Source organism: Ambystoma mexicanum, chromosome 10 (assembly GCF_040938575.1).
Source record: "Ambystoma mexicanum isolate Mex_15411 chromosome 10, UKY_AmexF1_1, whole genome shotgun sequence".
NCBI classification, from domain to species: domain Eukaryota; kingdom Metazoa; phylum Chordata; class Amphibia; order Caudata; family Ambystomatidae; genus Ambystoma; species Ambystoma mexicanum.
Genome location: NC_090932.1, coordinates 603,721,005 through 603,737,898, shown reverse-complemented (window position 1 = coordinate 603,737,898; position 16,894 = coordinate 603,721,005). Strand labels below are relative to the sequence as shown.

At 42.5% G+C, this 16,894-nt stretch overlaps 1 protein-coding gene across 3 annotated transcripts in view; it reads left to right on the top strand.

Annotated features, from left to right (window-relative positions):
- Positions 1-1,102: 1,102 nt before the first annotated feature.
- Positions 1,103-16,894, top strand: part of LOC138493198 (tripartite motif-containing protein 42-like) — an 807,816-nt gene continuing 792,024 nt past the window's right edge. The window contains exon 1 of one of the 3 annotated variants that reach the window (XM_069620361.1): positions 1,103-1,365. In XM_069620361.1, the coding sequence (XP_069476462.1) occupies positions 1,253-1,365 (113 nt within the window). In that variant the 5' untranslated portion in view covers positions 1,103-1,252. The remainder of the gene's footprint in view (positions 1,366-16,894) is intronic. The other 2 variants (XM_069620359.1, XM_069620360.1) reach the window with 2 other exon arrangements.

Sequence of the window (16,894 nt, the reverse complement as noted above, 5' to 3'; positions counted from 1 at the left end):
CATTTGGTGGCGGGTCCCACCACACGGCAGAGGCTGCTGCGGGGACTCCCGCTGCGCCAGTGCACAGTCACTGGTAAGCGAAAGACGGTTCAACCTATTTTTCATGTCTTTCTGTACCCATTTGCACAACACACCATCTTGAACCTTGACTTGTACAGCTACTCAATATGCCTCGCTGTCCTTGTTGAATGCACATAAGGTGGTGAGCTTTATAAGAGAACATGATTCAGAATCTGACCTTTGCCATTGTTGGAGTCTTATGCTGAGAAAAGCACACAAATAATTTCCTACAGTGATTGCCCACCTCACGTGCTGTAGTTGAATTGAATTTTCTGACAACAGTGCTAAACGTATAATTGACACTAAGGGCCTGATTTTCAAACATGTTTTAACATTGGAAAGTCCCATTGAAAACATTTTTGTAAACCAGGTCCTCATTGTTCGTGTAGTCCACATACCTCTGAACCCTTTAAGTCCCCTGGACGGCTGAAAACAGTAGATTTCATTTTTGGCTGGTGAGAGCCCATTAAAGTGAATGGACGTGTAAGGAGCTTGGCAGGAGACATAACTCATTCCAAGGCGGGTGACACCCGTTAAAAACGTGTGAGTTGAGAGCTATGAGGGAATAGAAAAACATAAGCCCATTCCCTCTATTTACCTCTCACAGAACCCTTATACTACATTTAAAGGGAAAAAACACTTAAAATGATATTAAAAGAATTTGACACCAATTTATGAAAATAAACACACACATTGAAAAACACTGTGTGGGCTCTTAATTAAAAATAAAAAGATGTAACTTTTTTATTTATGACTTGTCTTCCCTGAAGTAGTTTAGCTCTGGATGTGTTCTTGTGAATGGGTGCTTACTGTAAAGGGGTGGCAATTTACTGAATTACTTATCAGTCTTGTCAACCCACGCTGGTTCATAGATTTGTATGTTAAAAAAAGTGTTAAAGAAACATGATTGTGGTAAGACAAACAGCAAGATGTGTAACTGGATTATGGATTGCAAGTGCTGCATATTTCCTTTAACAAAACAATTCTAAAACATCAATGAATCTATGAATCATAATAGCATTATGACATCATGGCAGCGGCCATTTAAGTTTGTTTCACTGAAAGCAAACTAGGAGTTTGAGAGCAACACATCCATCTTAAATGGGCTGATTATAAGTACATCTGAGCAGGAGGGGCGCACGAGCTGGGCATCTTGGATATACTAACGTTGCATTGAATTGCCATCATTAATATGAATACAACTAAACAAAGTAAAATGTCCCAACGAAAATTTAAATTTCCGAGTTTCAGAAAATCCAAGAGGAAATCAAAAGATTATTTATCACCAGAGAAAAGCCCAAACAGGTACGTTTTGAAACCTTTGAAGTGTAATGACCCCATAATGCCAGGCTGTTATTACTGTCCATTTGCATAGCGTTTTAGCTGAGAAGTTAATAAATTTGAATGCACTGAAGGCAAAAATAAGAAATCTCAGTGTCAAGGTTTCAGACTTCAAAATACCTAGAGTGAGATTTGTGTGTCTTGTGCTGGTTGTTTTTATTATTTGCTTTCTCTCCTAATAAAGTACACGGCAGTCTTTTTGAATAAGGTCAGTAGGCTAGTATTTCACAGTTGTTTCACAGTACAATTCTTATTCATTAATATATCCTGTTTTCTGATTGGTGACACTCACATTTCTCATAGTTAATTTATTTTTAATTACATCACGATTTCCTCAACTCGTGTTTTACTGTTTTAGATTCAGCTTCATCAGGAGTAACATTTGGAATTTTTTGATATTATAATAGAGAAAATGATGGGGAAAAAGACAGTGCACATATTTTTTATTTTGCATCTTGACAATTTTTTGATAGTTGCTCTAGGACATGGATCACCTTACCTGGTTATATATTTAAAATGTCATGGTCTGCTGGAGCGAGTGCTGGCACCGAGAATAGCAGGTGGGGGTGGGGAGCAGAGGTGCAAGCCTGATGCTGGGAGTTAGTTTTCCAGAAGGGCCCTGCAAGAATTGAACAATGTTGGGGTGAGGACGGAGTGGCGATATGGTGTGGGCCTGTATGCCGAAGCACTGTTATTCCAGTGCTGATGTAGTTTGAGTGGTGGTAGTGGAGCGAAGAACTCTGACGCCAAGGTGCTGAAAGAAGGTGTGCACCCTACAATCTCCTAGGGTCCAGTAACAAGTCCTTCCACACGTCTCCCCTGTGACAACAGAACCCCGGGACTATAGTTTAGTACGAGCTGAGCGATGTGGCAATAGCAAGCAGTCAAATTGAGCTGACCTGTCTGTAGATGCAGGACAGATTTCAATGCTGGCACAGATGAGTGAGCCTACTTTGGTGCTACTGCGAAATCCTCCGTCCTGCACTCTGGCTTGGGTCATCCAAGTAATGGTTGTGGTTGGCCGACTTAAGCTTCAATCCAAAACTCACTGCAAAGAAACATGACTAAACACCTTTAGCAGTGGAGCTTCTCTCTCTCCGAAGGAGGTTGACAACATTTTAGCATTGTGGTAAATTCTAGAGGGCACATTTGGTGAGCATTGACAACGATCCCCATTGGAACTAGGAGGGGTCCTCCCAGCAAATGTTATACTTGTGGATTGGCTCAGCGCGCATTGAATACACGCCAAACATGAGCAGTGCTGCTCCTCATTTGCCACATGCCAATGGCACCTGAAAAGCTGAAGGCGCTTCATCAGCCAACAACAAATCTAAGATGCAGTCGTAAGAAATGGCAAATATTGTTATGAAGAATTTTTGAGTTAGAGGGGTAATGGTGGCACACCATTGTCCGTGTTGTGACTAAAACACGCCTCCGTGCTGCCATGTGTTGTGGTTTGAGTGATCACACCACGTCTCCCAGAGGGACAGCTGTGATCACGTGTAATGCTTAATGAAAAGGGTGAGCGGCTTCCCGCTCCTTAGTTACTTTCACTCTCGCCGGGCTCCGTGTGTCATTAATGTGAGGATGCATTGAGCAATGCCTGGCCTACCCTGAGCCTACAACAATGGGCAAAGAGGATCTGAAAGTACCCCCTGGCACACACTCTGCCTGGCTCCCTGTGGTGCAGAGCTCCCAGCACAGGTGTAGCGCAACCGGCCTCCACAGTGTGTCTGTGGTGTCTCCTAGTAGAGGTGCCCCCTTGAAAGCGGGGTGCTCTCTCAGCCCGGTGCTCACACGCTGTTGCGGTCCCGGCGAGGGCCCGGGACGGATGTGTGCGGCACGTCTCCAATAGATAAGGAACAAAATAAAAGGAAGCAGCAGACAATGCCAACGACGGAAAGAGGCACCTTTACGGGAGCCTGCGACCTGCAGGCTGACTCCCGCAGCTGTTCTGTTCCTGCCCACGCTCCTGGCTGGAGGACGGGCAAAATCGAAACATTTAAAGAATAAGGACAGGCAGCATCCCAATCCCAAGTAAGGTGTTCCACGAGTGCAGGGCGCTGGTTGAGCCTGCAGAAACATAGCCTGGGGCAGGAGAGAGTTATGAAGCCCGAGGCCAGACCGCAGGCCTAGTACACTGGCCAGTGGTGGTCCCTGGAGAACTTGAAGGAGACAAACAATCTTTAACATAAAAGGGGGCCCTAGCACCATTTCCCCTCCGGGAAGGCCCACCAGCTTTATCACTACCAGCAAATAGGGGGACAGCGACATTGCCCAGGATCCGTGTGTTATGTACACTTGAGGGTTATGTGTCCTTGCACATGAGAGGGACTGTACTTGGGCATATGTGGCACGGGTACAGGATGATAGAATACGGTTTGCTTCTGTTTTGTCATATTAGGTGTGACATGGCACCACCTGTGTGAGAGGTATGCATGCATGTGTTGTAACTGCTGCCTTGTTCCACCTATTCAGCTTGTGCACGTTTGAGTGTTGTTAGAGCATGCAGATAAAGTGTGTTGTGTCAATGTGTGTGCTTGGTGATGCTTGTAATGCATATTAGGATAGATGTGGTCGGTGACGGTTGTGTGTATTGTGGGTGCTTCTTGGTGGATTTGTGTCTGGTATGTGAAGGTGGAAGTTGGTGGATTATGTAGCCCTCCTGTGTTTGCTGTTCCTGATATGGGCAGCAACACCCTCCCTCTGTGTTAGTTTGTTGGACTCCGGCAGCTTGGATGTTTCGCCCAGTCTCTGCATTGATGTGGCGCGTTGCATCCTGGTCCAGTGCTTGGCAATCCTTGATCCTCTCCCCATCCTGCTTTCCCACCTATTGGTGTGTAGTTTGTCTCCTGCATGTTTTCCCCTCAGAGTGTTTGTGCCAGGCTATGGCAGTCTCTGTATCCGGGAGTGCCAGTTCTGGATGGAAGGTTGTTGGTTGTGGTGGAGGAATGCTGTGTGTGTGAACGCTATGCTGATAACTGTTGTGACTGTGTGCCTGAGTGTGTTGTGTCGTGTCTGGGTGTACATGTACTCTTTGGTGTGCATGTTCATTATGGGTGTGTGTGACTTTCTGCATGCAAGGGAGATATTGTGGTATATAACTGTTTGTATGAAGGGAGATGTTGTATTGTTAGTCTTGTTCTGTCTCACTGGCCAGGAATGCATGCTCAAAGAATGTTTGTGAATCTATGATAGACAGCTCAGGAGAATGATGAGTGAGTGTTTTGTGTGAGTGTTTTATGAATGTTAGTTGGGGGGCTGAGCTGAACGTGAGAGGATGGCCGGTGGGTGTCTCTGGATATCTCATGGTCTGTCCATTGATGTCTACTTGCCTACTTATGTTATGTGTTTTTGATCTTGAAGACAAAGCGGTAACTAGCTTAAAACTATAATTTCCAGACACAAGGGGCCAAATTACGAGTGTGCCGGTCCAGTAACAACAGTGCCCGTACGCTTACCAGCACTGTTGTTACCGGACCTGCACACTTCGGGACGGCAGCCACTCGCAGACTTTCACAGAAGCACTGGCACCCTTATTAACAGTTATTAACGGTGCCGGTGCTTCCGTCATCCCCATTGAGTCGTATGGGACTCAATGCGAATGGGGATTAAGGATTTTCCAAAGCCTGACTTTCAGGAACACCATGGTCATAATTCCCTGGTGTTTCTGTGAAGCCAGTTGCTGGAAAAATCCACAAGTCCGGCGGCAGCCTGCCGGTTTTACTCGCATGGCTACCGCCAGACTTGTAATGAGGCCCAAGATCTCTACGTTTAGAATGCCTGTGTTCTGTTCAGTTTACCTTCTTACGAACGGTCTGTGCTTACTGCGCGCGCTCAAATAACGATCAATTGGTAATGTGCTGATCGTTCCTAATGTAAAGTTGTTGTCTGTCGTCATGGCAATGAGGCCTGACAAGATGGCCGTCATGGCGAGACAACAACGGCAATCTTTGAAAGGACAATCACTATAATCCCGTAGTCTATGCATACATCTCTCTAACCCATCGTGTTGATACTAATTGTCCTGTATATTATGGTTATGTATATTAGGCTAAGTAGAATTATTAGGTTCTACTCAGTAGTTGACTTCAGTTTCTACTTCAGTTTCTAAATTGTCCCGTGGTGCATAATCTCAGTGCAGTAGTTTGTGCTTCCTATTTTATATAAACATGTGTGTACCATTCCAGTGTTAATGTCCATCGGTTCTTACTGTAAGAACACGTGAACTGATGTGTATGTTATTGTGACAATTGTTCTCAGATGGACAATATTACTTCCCTAAATAACTGCTGTCCTTACGTTCTTACTGATGTGTATCACAGCATACATGTGGATGTCTAAAACACTATATTGCTAAAAATTACTCAAAATGTCATACTGTCCTAGCTCTTATGTTATGTTCCTACTGCTGCGTATCTCAGCTTTGCATACAAAGGTACTCCGGATGTCATTGTGGTGTGTTTACCAACCTGAAATAAGACCATCATCTTTCATTAGAAGTGAGTTGGTTACCTTGTGCCGGTCTACTACAAACGCATGTATATCGATGTTCCGTGACACAACTATCAAAACCCTGTTGTATATGTGTTTGTAGATAGTGTTGTGTACACCGTCTTGTTCAGCACCCCCGGACCTAAAACAGTCCTGGGCAGCACTTTGTCGAACCTTGTCCCCACTTATTTGCATTTTGTACTTGTGCATCGCCTTGGAAATTTTACCTCGATACTAAAGAGGTTGATACACATCTGTATTTCCTGTGTTCGAAATAACATCTGTCCGTACTACTTTCGTGCTTATCGAAAGTCTTGTAAACATTTAATTTTATCATCTGTGCAAAAAAACTGGTTGGAGGCAAAATAAAATAGTGTCTCAACCAGATAGCTGCGTATGGATCTTTCATCCTGATTTCTAGCATTTTGTATATCGATGGTCTACCGCCATACTGTTATATATTTAAGAATATATGCAACTGTCAGCAAGGATGGTCATATTCGATTCATTCAAAGTCAGATGGTCACATATGTGCCTGATCTACTTTAAACAGTGTATGCCAAGCGTGCATCTCCATACTGTTATATATGTCTGCAACTGTACAACTGTATGCAAGGCTGGTCATATTCCATTGATTCGAAATCAGCTGTTCTCATGTGTGCCCAGTCTGCTACAAAGATATGTATGTCAATGGTCTAACTCCATATTGTTATGTGTTTCCGAAGATATATAAGTAGATGCGGGGCTGGTCATATCCCATTCATTATGCCTGTACAGCTAACATCATATTATTAGTATGACATATTATGAAATGAAAAAATTGATTCATTAAGAATACTCATCATCCATCAATTTCGCATTGTGCAGTTGATATATCTTATTTACTGTGTAACATTCATTAGGGAGCTGAAATGTGTTATGTTGGATATACATTGTGGTAATATGTAAACAATGGCCAAAACCGTTATGTAAGCATCAGCAATATTTACAGGAAGCAGTTTAGATCCCTCTTTTCATTTATTCCTCTGGGCATGAAGGTGTCCAACCGGTCGATCCAGTAAACTTCTCTCTGTTGTCTTCTCTTTTTTGTGTCCGATCTCTGATCATGGTTGTCAATCACTTCCAAGACTTGAAACTTTAACTGTGCCACAATATGATTCTTTTCATTAAAATGTCTTGCTTCAGACGAGTTGGCATTTCTGTTTCTGATACATGATTTGTGCTCATTCATATGTATCCTTATCTTGCGTCCTGTCTCGCCCACATAGTAAATGCTGCATGGGCAGAGTATGCAGTACACACTGTTTTCTGTGTTACATGTGGCAAAGCATCTTAAGGTAACCTTTTCTCGTCTGCGTGGGTGTAGCACTACCCCGCCTTTAATGACATTGTTACAGTTCGTGCAATTAAGGCAGGGAAATGTGCCTGGGTTCTTATTTTTCACCATCCGTTGTGCTTCATCTCTTGTGTTCATTAAAAGATCTCGTAAATTACTCTTTCTTTGGTATGTGAATACTAATTTCTCTATGAACAGATCCTTCGTCCAGTTGCCGTTGATTAGGATAGGCCAATGTTTGTTTATGCTTCTCTTTATTTGGGAGCTTTGCGTTGAAAACTTTGATACATATACAATCTTTGGTGCATCGGGTTTGGTTATCAAAGTATTCTCTCTGGATCTTGTGGATACTTTGTCTGATGCTCTTTGTAGATCTTCTTCAGGATATCTCCGGTCTTGTAGCTTTTTATGCAGTTTTTCTAGCTCATGTTCGCATTCTTCTTAATCACCAATCATCCTTTTTAGCACTAGCATCTGTCCATAGGGTAAATTATGGAGAGTGTTCTGTGGATGGAAGCTCATACGATGCAACAAGTTGTTTCTGTCCGTTGGTTTAGTGTATAAAGAAGTTGTGATCTATTGGAGTTTCACGTTCACTTTCACATCAAGGTAGTGTACTCCTGTGTCTCCTATTTCAGCTGTAAATTGTATGCACTGGTCTATATCGTTGATGTAAAGTAGGAATTGGTTTAGTGATTCTCTCGTGCCTTACTATATTCCAAGAACATCATCTATATATCGTACCCAGATTTTGAGTTTGTCTTTTCCATTGTGTTTCGTCCAAGATGTGCATGGTCTCAAAACGATACATAAACGCATTCGTTGATAGGTGTTGCGTAATCACTAAAATGACGTGCATGAAAAACATATCAATTATGCTTCATATGTATGGTTGCAACTAAAAATGAGCTAACATGCCTAATTTTATCTCATTCTGGTGTCCAACCTGAAGTCACACATTTGAATTCGACTTCAGTTGAATTTTGACCTTCAGTCCTTCAGAAGTTGATAAATTGAGTACCTCCTTCTCTTTCCTGTCAACTAACCTGCGGAACTAAATGCCCAGGCAACACCACACAGGTGGCAATCACCTAGTTTTCAGAAAATCTCTCAAAACCTGGCTGATGACTAGATTGCAAAATACAAACTAATATGATGCCCCCTATAGGCCGGACCGGGTCGAATTTTCAACTTCTGTCCATCCTGGGTTGATTGCTTGATTGATTATTTACCATGCGCTCATACACAAGTGTTTCAAAGCGCAGCCATGCATGGGAGGGGAAGACATAGGGAAGACAGGACAAACAATCTTACTAGTCATGGTACATTCAGATTATGCAGGTGAACAGAAAAGGAAGTGCGTGGGGGGAGGGCAATAGGGACAAGTCCGCCCAGTCCTGTCAGAACATGAGTTAAGTGCAGAGAGATACCACTCTCATGGGTCGTAACCGAAGTGCACTAGTGCTGTGGCAAGTGCAAGGCCGGGGGCAAGTGCCGGACACTGACGAGGAAAGATTGGGACCTGTGAGGCTCTGCGCCTATCAGACTCATCAGAACCATGCAGGTGAAACAGTAGGGTTCTACAACTCGCAAGGGATTGACCAGCCAGATTTTAACAAAATAATAGACATCACAAATCTGAATACAGACTGATCAGAGCACTACCCTACCAAACAGGATGAAATAGACACTGACCGATTCAGGTCAGTCTCGCTGAAATGTACAATACCCCTGTGCACATTATTTAAATCATGAACACCTTGGAGATCGGAACCTGTGTCTCCCCAATTTTTCCCTATCACCCATAAGACACTGACACCACTCCATAATTGCCATAAAATAAAACCTGGAACAGTAAAAACATCTCATCCAGATGGATAACAACACAGCTTGAACGCTACCGATAGAGTATAACCCTAACATTCTAATAGGACTCCTAGGAGCCCCAGAAAACCTCCTTCCCCAACCTTTTAATCTACTAGCAATTTCAAACTACACACAAGGACTATGAGACACACAGAAGATTTTTTCCTGCACCACCATCTCAACCAAATAAAATTTGGGAAACAGTTCAAAGCTTAGGGCACGTCCTGCTACATCTTTAGCTCTGTCTCATACTGTGCCCATGTAGGGCTCTCTCAGTGTCCCAGCACTGTCATCTAATAGAGCTTGAGTCTTTCCTTCAAGATAGACCACATACCCACATATCAATGCCACAAACCACATAGAACCCTACCAGTACTCAGGTGTCAGGTACTAATGGCCTGCATCCATGGACGCCACATATTTAGTACCCGCCACTTCCTTATAACCCCCCCCTCTTTTGTCTTTGAAAAACCACACAACACAAGCCACCACAAAGTTCAGATATGCTCTGTACACAACCACTTTACATTATATTGACTTACCATTAATTTAATAACACTTATTACATCACTTAGAAGAGCGAGATATCTACCTTGAACACTGGCTAAAAATGTGATATTATTGTTCTTGCTAAACGTGAAATAATAGTCCAGAGTTAGATGGAACATAGTTATGGATTATTAATTTAAAACACTGTGTGTGCACTTTCAGGTAAACAGTTAAACTGTCATGTTAAAGTTGTAATGTTTAAATTTGGCTGAGGTGCCTTTCGGGGTGCACTAGGCTGGACCTTGAAGGTACCTGATTAAAGGGAAGATTGGAATGATTTTAGGATGTTAATTTCCTCTGGTATGCCATTATTATGCATTAATTGCTTCAAAAACAGAGCAACAAATGATTAATTATTTTCAATGAAAAACACACAGTAAAACACTAGTAAAACTAAATAATTGTGTAAGTATTTTAGAGGGCAGTTTTTAGGGTGTAAAATAACTTGGTGCAACATTTATACTGTCTTAAAAACTTGCATAATGCCACATTTTGTACCTTTTAGCCAGCTTGGTCAAATATGTGATTACTTAAACCAGTTTGGCCTATGGACCCTTATTTGATGTGCCCCTACACAGCCCTTACTTTCTATTTGTGCCCCCTAGTTTACCTCCCTAATATTGATTTCTAGAGACACCACTGAATACCTCCCCTCATGGGATGCATCAAATGCTTGCAATGTAAAAGTCACCGAATTATAAATAAGAGTGAACTCACCCCTAGAAAATGGTGAGAGTGTATCCTTAGTGCCTATCAGTACAATAATGACATGCATCTCCTTCAGGCATACAATATGTGCCTCTAAACAATTGATGCAAATATCTCACAGGCTTTACAGTGGTTGTTCAAGCCCCATGCATTGCAACTAAACAATCTGAGATTATCAGAACCCTTGGGTTCACTTGTCATACCAGTAGCCATTACCATAGTAAGGGATTGTTTCATGTTTTGCTATAGTTTCATGAATTTATTTGAACCATATTGCTGTAACATTTATACAATTAACCATCAAGTACACAAAACCACCCTTCACAGCCCATCCCTCACCAAACCAGCAGTGACAAATCCTACCCACAACCAACAACAACACAAAATCAACCATGAGCGATTGGGGCCATCGCCGCGGGGGAAACAGAAAGGTTGTCTCACTGCACTCCAGAAAATCTACCAGTCAACCAGGTTAGTCATAAACATTTTCCAAAAACTAGTGGAGTAGAATATATAGGACTAGATTCTTGTCTGAGCCAAAGCAATGTATCAACCATTCTAAGTGCTGAGTAATATCTACGTGGTTGCTGCAACTAGGTCACTCAAGTGTACTTCTACTAGTATATGACTTTTCAAGAAAACTTCTCAACATACAGATGAGGCCTTAAAAGTTGTGCAAACTCATTTAATATGAACCGTCCTATTTAATCATTCATAGGACCCAAACACATATAGGAGCAGGATTTGCATGCACCTCGAGGAAGATCAAGCAATGGAGATAATCCAGTCAGTGGTCTTGTTTTTGAGTGTTGCCCCACCTGTTGCTTCTTCAGTGCATTTTCATTATCCCCTCCTAACTGTACTCCCAGCCCTGGTATTGGAAATGCAAAACAGTGTCGAGACAATTAATAGGTGAAATCGTTCAGTAAAAAAGAAGTGAAAACACTTCTAGCTCCATTTCTAGCAGTCCTTCTAAAGATTTCTCCAACACCTCTAAATATGAAAATAAGAATGTGGGCAATGGGTATAGGGACAGCAGTGGGACCAGATTGTTTGAAAGGCCAATCAATACAACTTGGCCTCAAATGATTCAGGTATTGCAGTTACGCCAAGATGAGATGGGGTACACAGATTGAAATTTCTATATTGTGTTTATGACAGGTGTACAATGTTGTCAAGAGGGAGTCAGAGAGAAGATTCTCTGGTAAACAAAACTTGTCACTGGATTTGTTTTTTTAGGGCATATAGATCAATCATTTGGGAGGGCATTGTGGGGTGTTTCAAGATTGCACAATGAAAACAACTGTAATTTTGATATTATAAAGATTTGTTTATCATATTGGAGTACGAGGCGTACCTCGGGGTAATCTTCGACTCCACACTCTCCTTCTCTCCCCACATCTCTGACGTCTCTAAGAAGTCACACTACCAGCTGCACCTTCTCAGAGGTATTCTTCCCTTTCTCTCCTTCCCCCAGAAGCTCAATGTCTCTAGAGCTCTGGTTCTCTCTAGGCTTGACTACTGCAACAGCCTCTTTCTAAATCTGCCTGCTTCTACCCTCCGCCCTCTACAACTCATCCAGAACAGGACTGCGAGACTTGTCTTTGTATCGTATCTCTCCAGGACTGAAATCTCTGCACTGGCTCCCAGTGGCTGTGAGGATTAAGTTCAAAACCCTCTGTATGTCCACAAGGCCTTCTGGGGCCTGGGGCCTCTATACCTTCAACTCTCTCTTCCTAAATATCTTCCTTCTCAAGCTCTTCGCTCATCCGCCTCCAACTCCCTCATGGTCAGTCGTTTCTCCAAGCAACAAGTTGGTGGTAGATCTCTTTCTTTGGCTGGGGCGTCCCTCTCAAACAGCCTCCCTGCCTCCCTGAAACTTGAGGAAAATCATCTCCGGTTCTGGAAGCACCTCAAAACCTTTCTCTGTGCTTCTGCTTTCTCTCCTCCTCTTCCCTGCTGACTACCTGGCTGATACTGATACTGCACTGGTTACCTGGCCACCCTCTGATCCCGGGCCCAGTTCCCCTCCCCGGGTCCCCTCCCTGCCAGTCGCTTACCCGCACTGCCTTCCTTGCAACCCTCGCATTTGGGGACTGTTTCTGTATCCCTCCAGTCCCACTACCAGCACTTGGCACCTGATGGCTGCTCTTACCCTTGCACTTGCCACCTGCTGGCCGTAGTTTTCCTACTGTCATTTATTCTATTATCCCATGTACCGCACTGCACCCATACCCCCGTCCCATGCACTTGCGCGATCTGAATTACACCTGGCCTAGTATGATCGTTGCCTGTCTTCCCTCTGTTCCGCCTCCCTTGCCTCATTGCGCCTTAAAACACTTGTGTATATGCGCGTTAGAAATGCCATATCATATCATATCATATCATACGGTGGATGGCCTGCTTGTAAAGGAGTTTACATCTTTCCTGCCAATACGCTCCAATATTCAGTTTTGTGTGTTATTGCCCCATAGGCCAGAAGAGCCATGTGCACATTTAACAGCTTGAACCCCACAGGAGTCACAGATGGCCTCCATTAACATTGGGGTTAGGAGGGAACTAAGATCTTATGTTACGTGGCTGATCCCTAGCCCCCCTAGACTCTGTGAACTGTAAATGAACATGATTCCAACTGTGCATTCAAGTCTGTTTTTAGATTCAATGTTAATAATGTCATGGAAATGTCAAGCGTGTCCCGAAAATTTAGAGATCTTGACTGGCATGAGTTTATTGGAAAATGTACAATTAGTAAATTCCATGAAACATGCTCACTTTACATTGGGCCTCGTTACAAGGTTGGCTGTATTTCGGTGGTAAATTCACCAGAATACCACCAAACAGAATTACTGTTACCGCTACTTGGTCCCATATGTTTAGCACTGGATTACACGTGGTGGTAGGTGGTGTAAATCCCCATTTTCTGGAATCCATGGTACGCAATTGGGAATTTTTGGTGGAATTACCATCAGTGGAATTACTGAATGGTAATTCTGCCAATTTTTGGAGGAAAAGTAGAGGATTTACCTCCAGTTTACCAACACTCTTATCCCGCACTGCAAACCTCATAATGAGGCCCATTGTTCCTAAATAAGACTACATGAGTTTTTAATCCTGGTGAAAAAGGTGCACGTGGGAAACTGAAAGGGAATTGCTTACCTGGGGCCAGATTACAGAAAGTTTGCCCTATTTCTAAAAACACTGGGACACATTAAAAAACCATTGCACCTCGACAAGTGCAGTTTGGCATATTAAAAGCGCCACTGCTAAAATTGCCCTAGTGCTAAAAGGGTACATTTTTGATGCATTTTTGCATCAGGGCAAAGTTTGCCCTAGTGCTAATACCATTCCGTATTAGCACTAGGGCACACTTTGCCCTGGTGCAAACATGTAGTGAAAATGAATCTTTTTTGCACTAGCGCATTCTTCCCCCTGGTGCTTTTAATAGGCCAAACTGCGCTTGTCGAGGTGCAATGGTTTTTTAATATGTCCCAGTGTTTTTAAAAATAGAGCAAACTTTGCCCCAGTGCTAATACCGTTCAAGCTTTGCACTTGCCCTGGTGCAAAGTTTCTGTAATGTGGCCCCTGGAGTTCACAGGATGTTGGAGGTGTTATAACCACTTGGCAATGATGACAGCTTTTTCACTGGTATGTCAAGAAACATGTAAAGGTGTTACCTGCCAACGGCTATTTGAGATCTGATGGAATGGCACAAATGAAATTGGAAGACATATTAGTTTACTTGGTTGATCAAAAATAGGGGCACTACTCATATTCTTTTGCTGGGAGATTTAAAACATTACACGTATTGAATCAATTACGTATTTATATGCTGAAGAAGATAACATATGGAAAATGAATGTTCCCTTTGTTATTGAAGTAATGGTTCAGTCAACTCTGATGTTGCACCTTGCTAATTGTTATCACTGCATGGCTGTAGGGCATGAATGGAAGATTTTCTGTTAATATTCCGGCATAAACTACTTTTAAAACTACAAAGTGCAAGTCCCATTTAGATGATGTATTAATAAATGAAGAGAGTATGGCCACTGCCAAGGATTTTAGAGACCTTACAAGAATGTACAGTGACCATGATCCAGTGTGTGTGCACATTAGGCCCTTTTATACTAATCGAACCTTGTTTGAGATTTCTTCCCATAGCACTTCAGTCCCACCGTCAACCAATTGAATATTTTTAAAATGGGCTAATTTAGATAATGATAGAGATATTCCAGCCTTTTATCAGGAGTTGTTACCACTCTATATAGATTTTTAGATTTCAATGTGGATTTTGTCCAGAAGAGATCTGGCCACTATTACCAAACCATATTTTACCAATTAAAGTCTTGAAAAACATATTTACCTCTGCCAATTCAAAGTTTGACCAAGAATGCAAAATTAGTAAAGAACAAACGCTGGTTATTTGCTTTGAAAACAATTAAGGTGGAGGACAGTGAAATATGTAACTCAAATATCGGTACCACTCTCAGCCATACCTAGACATTAGCGTTCCCTAGGATATCACTACTCTCTACACATGCCTTGCGACCCTGCAAACATGGATGTCAAGTACCTACTTAAAACAGGAACTAGCAAGACAGATGATGTCCTCCTAAGCCCCCCAGCCAGGCATGTTCTGACTCAAAGGTGATGGATAGTGTGCACTAGGATGGGGTTATGTTGCAACTCACAAACTCAGCTATATCTCTTGGATTCATTGTGAACAGCCACCTATCCTTTCAATAATATATATCTAAAAAGGTTTAAACAGCAAAATATTGCTCATAGGAAATGCCCTACAGGAAGGGCTCCTAGCTACACAACTGTCCCCCCTTAAGTGGCACACCCTGCGGCGGTGAGCCTCATCACAGGGTCATGCAAATTCAACCACATCTCCCCCACCCCAGGCGAGCTGCACTAATTACCCTTACCAGCTAGGATCCTGTTAAAAGATTTCTTTATCACCTACATGGCTATCTTGGCTGACACACCATCATAACTGGCTGCAAGGTGTAATGCCTCTGATGGATCCTGACATACGCATTGTAGGACCAATGTCACATTCAAGACTAGATTGGTTCACAAGGAGAAAACTAGGAAACAGTAATTCACATGCTACACTCTGGTCCATTGGAATTCCACCCCAAAAGGAATCTGGATACTCCCTCTGTCCCCCTTTTCCAGAAAGAGCTGGAAAGATGGTTATTTTAGTCCTATCTTGACTTGATTACCTGTCATTACTCAAAAGCTATTAAACAGTCATGAGGACTATCAGCAGCTCATCATAGCGCTCAGTGGTTTCCGAGCTATGTTTGAACTATGTAAATGTAATAATAATTTATATTTATAATAACACAGCTTTGTAAGAGCTATGCATCTTTGATAATTAGAAAGAAAAGAAATTGGAGCAAAAAGGATTGGGAATCATAAAACAGGCATGTGTCAGTAAAGATAGAGCTTTTTGGCAGATTGCTGTCAAAGTGAAACCACAAGAGTGTGTTGCTCCAAAAATTCACCCAGCAGAAGATATTTGGAAGGAGTATTATGAGGAGCCATACAATATAATCTACTCTGAGAGAGGTATCAATATTTTTGATCCTATGATAGTAAAGCACCAGAAGCAGACCATATCCAGGTTAATTTATTTAAACTAGAACCAGCTGTCTGCGCCCATTTCATATGCGAATTATTTAATGCTATTAGCATGATTGATCTTATTTCTCAAACTTGGAAAGGACCGCACATTATCCCCTTTTATAAGCAAAGGGGTAGGAGAGTAAACCAGGCCAAAAACTGAATGTGCAAATATCATGAAGTCCTGACAGGAGAACAATCCATGCTAAAATGAATGAATGTCTGGAGACCAGCATTTTAAGAGTGTGAAATCTAGGGGAAGGGAGCCATACTCCTGAGTGGAAAAGTTGTAAAAGAACTGTGAACTGTAAAGAACTGTTGTGAACTGTAAAGAACTATGAACCGTGGAGTAAGTCAGCGAGTGAGGAAAAACCCTTGAGTGTGTGATGCTAAGGGAAGGGGAGCATACCCCCTTCATTGGAAAATTGTCTTTTCCCAAGGAAAAGCACTGTGCTAGTGAGCCGAAGAGAAGCAGAAGACTTGAGGGAAGGGAAGACCTTCCCCCATCATTCTGAGAGCTGTGAAACCTTGGGGAATTTTAATCATTTATTCATTTGTACACCTTTTGGAACGTTATGTTGGAACATTAAAGAAGACTACAGATGACCAGTTGAAGGACTGTGCCACCACATATAAAGTTTGAGCGAAACCTAGCAGCTACGCACTCACTTCTAGTGTGAAGCGTTTTCGATAGTGTTCTCGAGATGAACGCGCAGTAAAACATACTCTTTGATATATCATTGATGGCTACAGATAGAAGGATTTCTGTGTAACAAAGGACATGCCAGGAAAACATTTTACGGTGTGTATGCTAGTGGTACATGCCCCACACGACTACCCGGCAGTCATCCTGTTATCCTGGTGGTGAACACTGATCCAAAGGCCTGTGATGGAACGCATTGAAAGCTC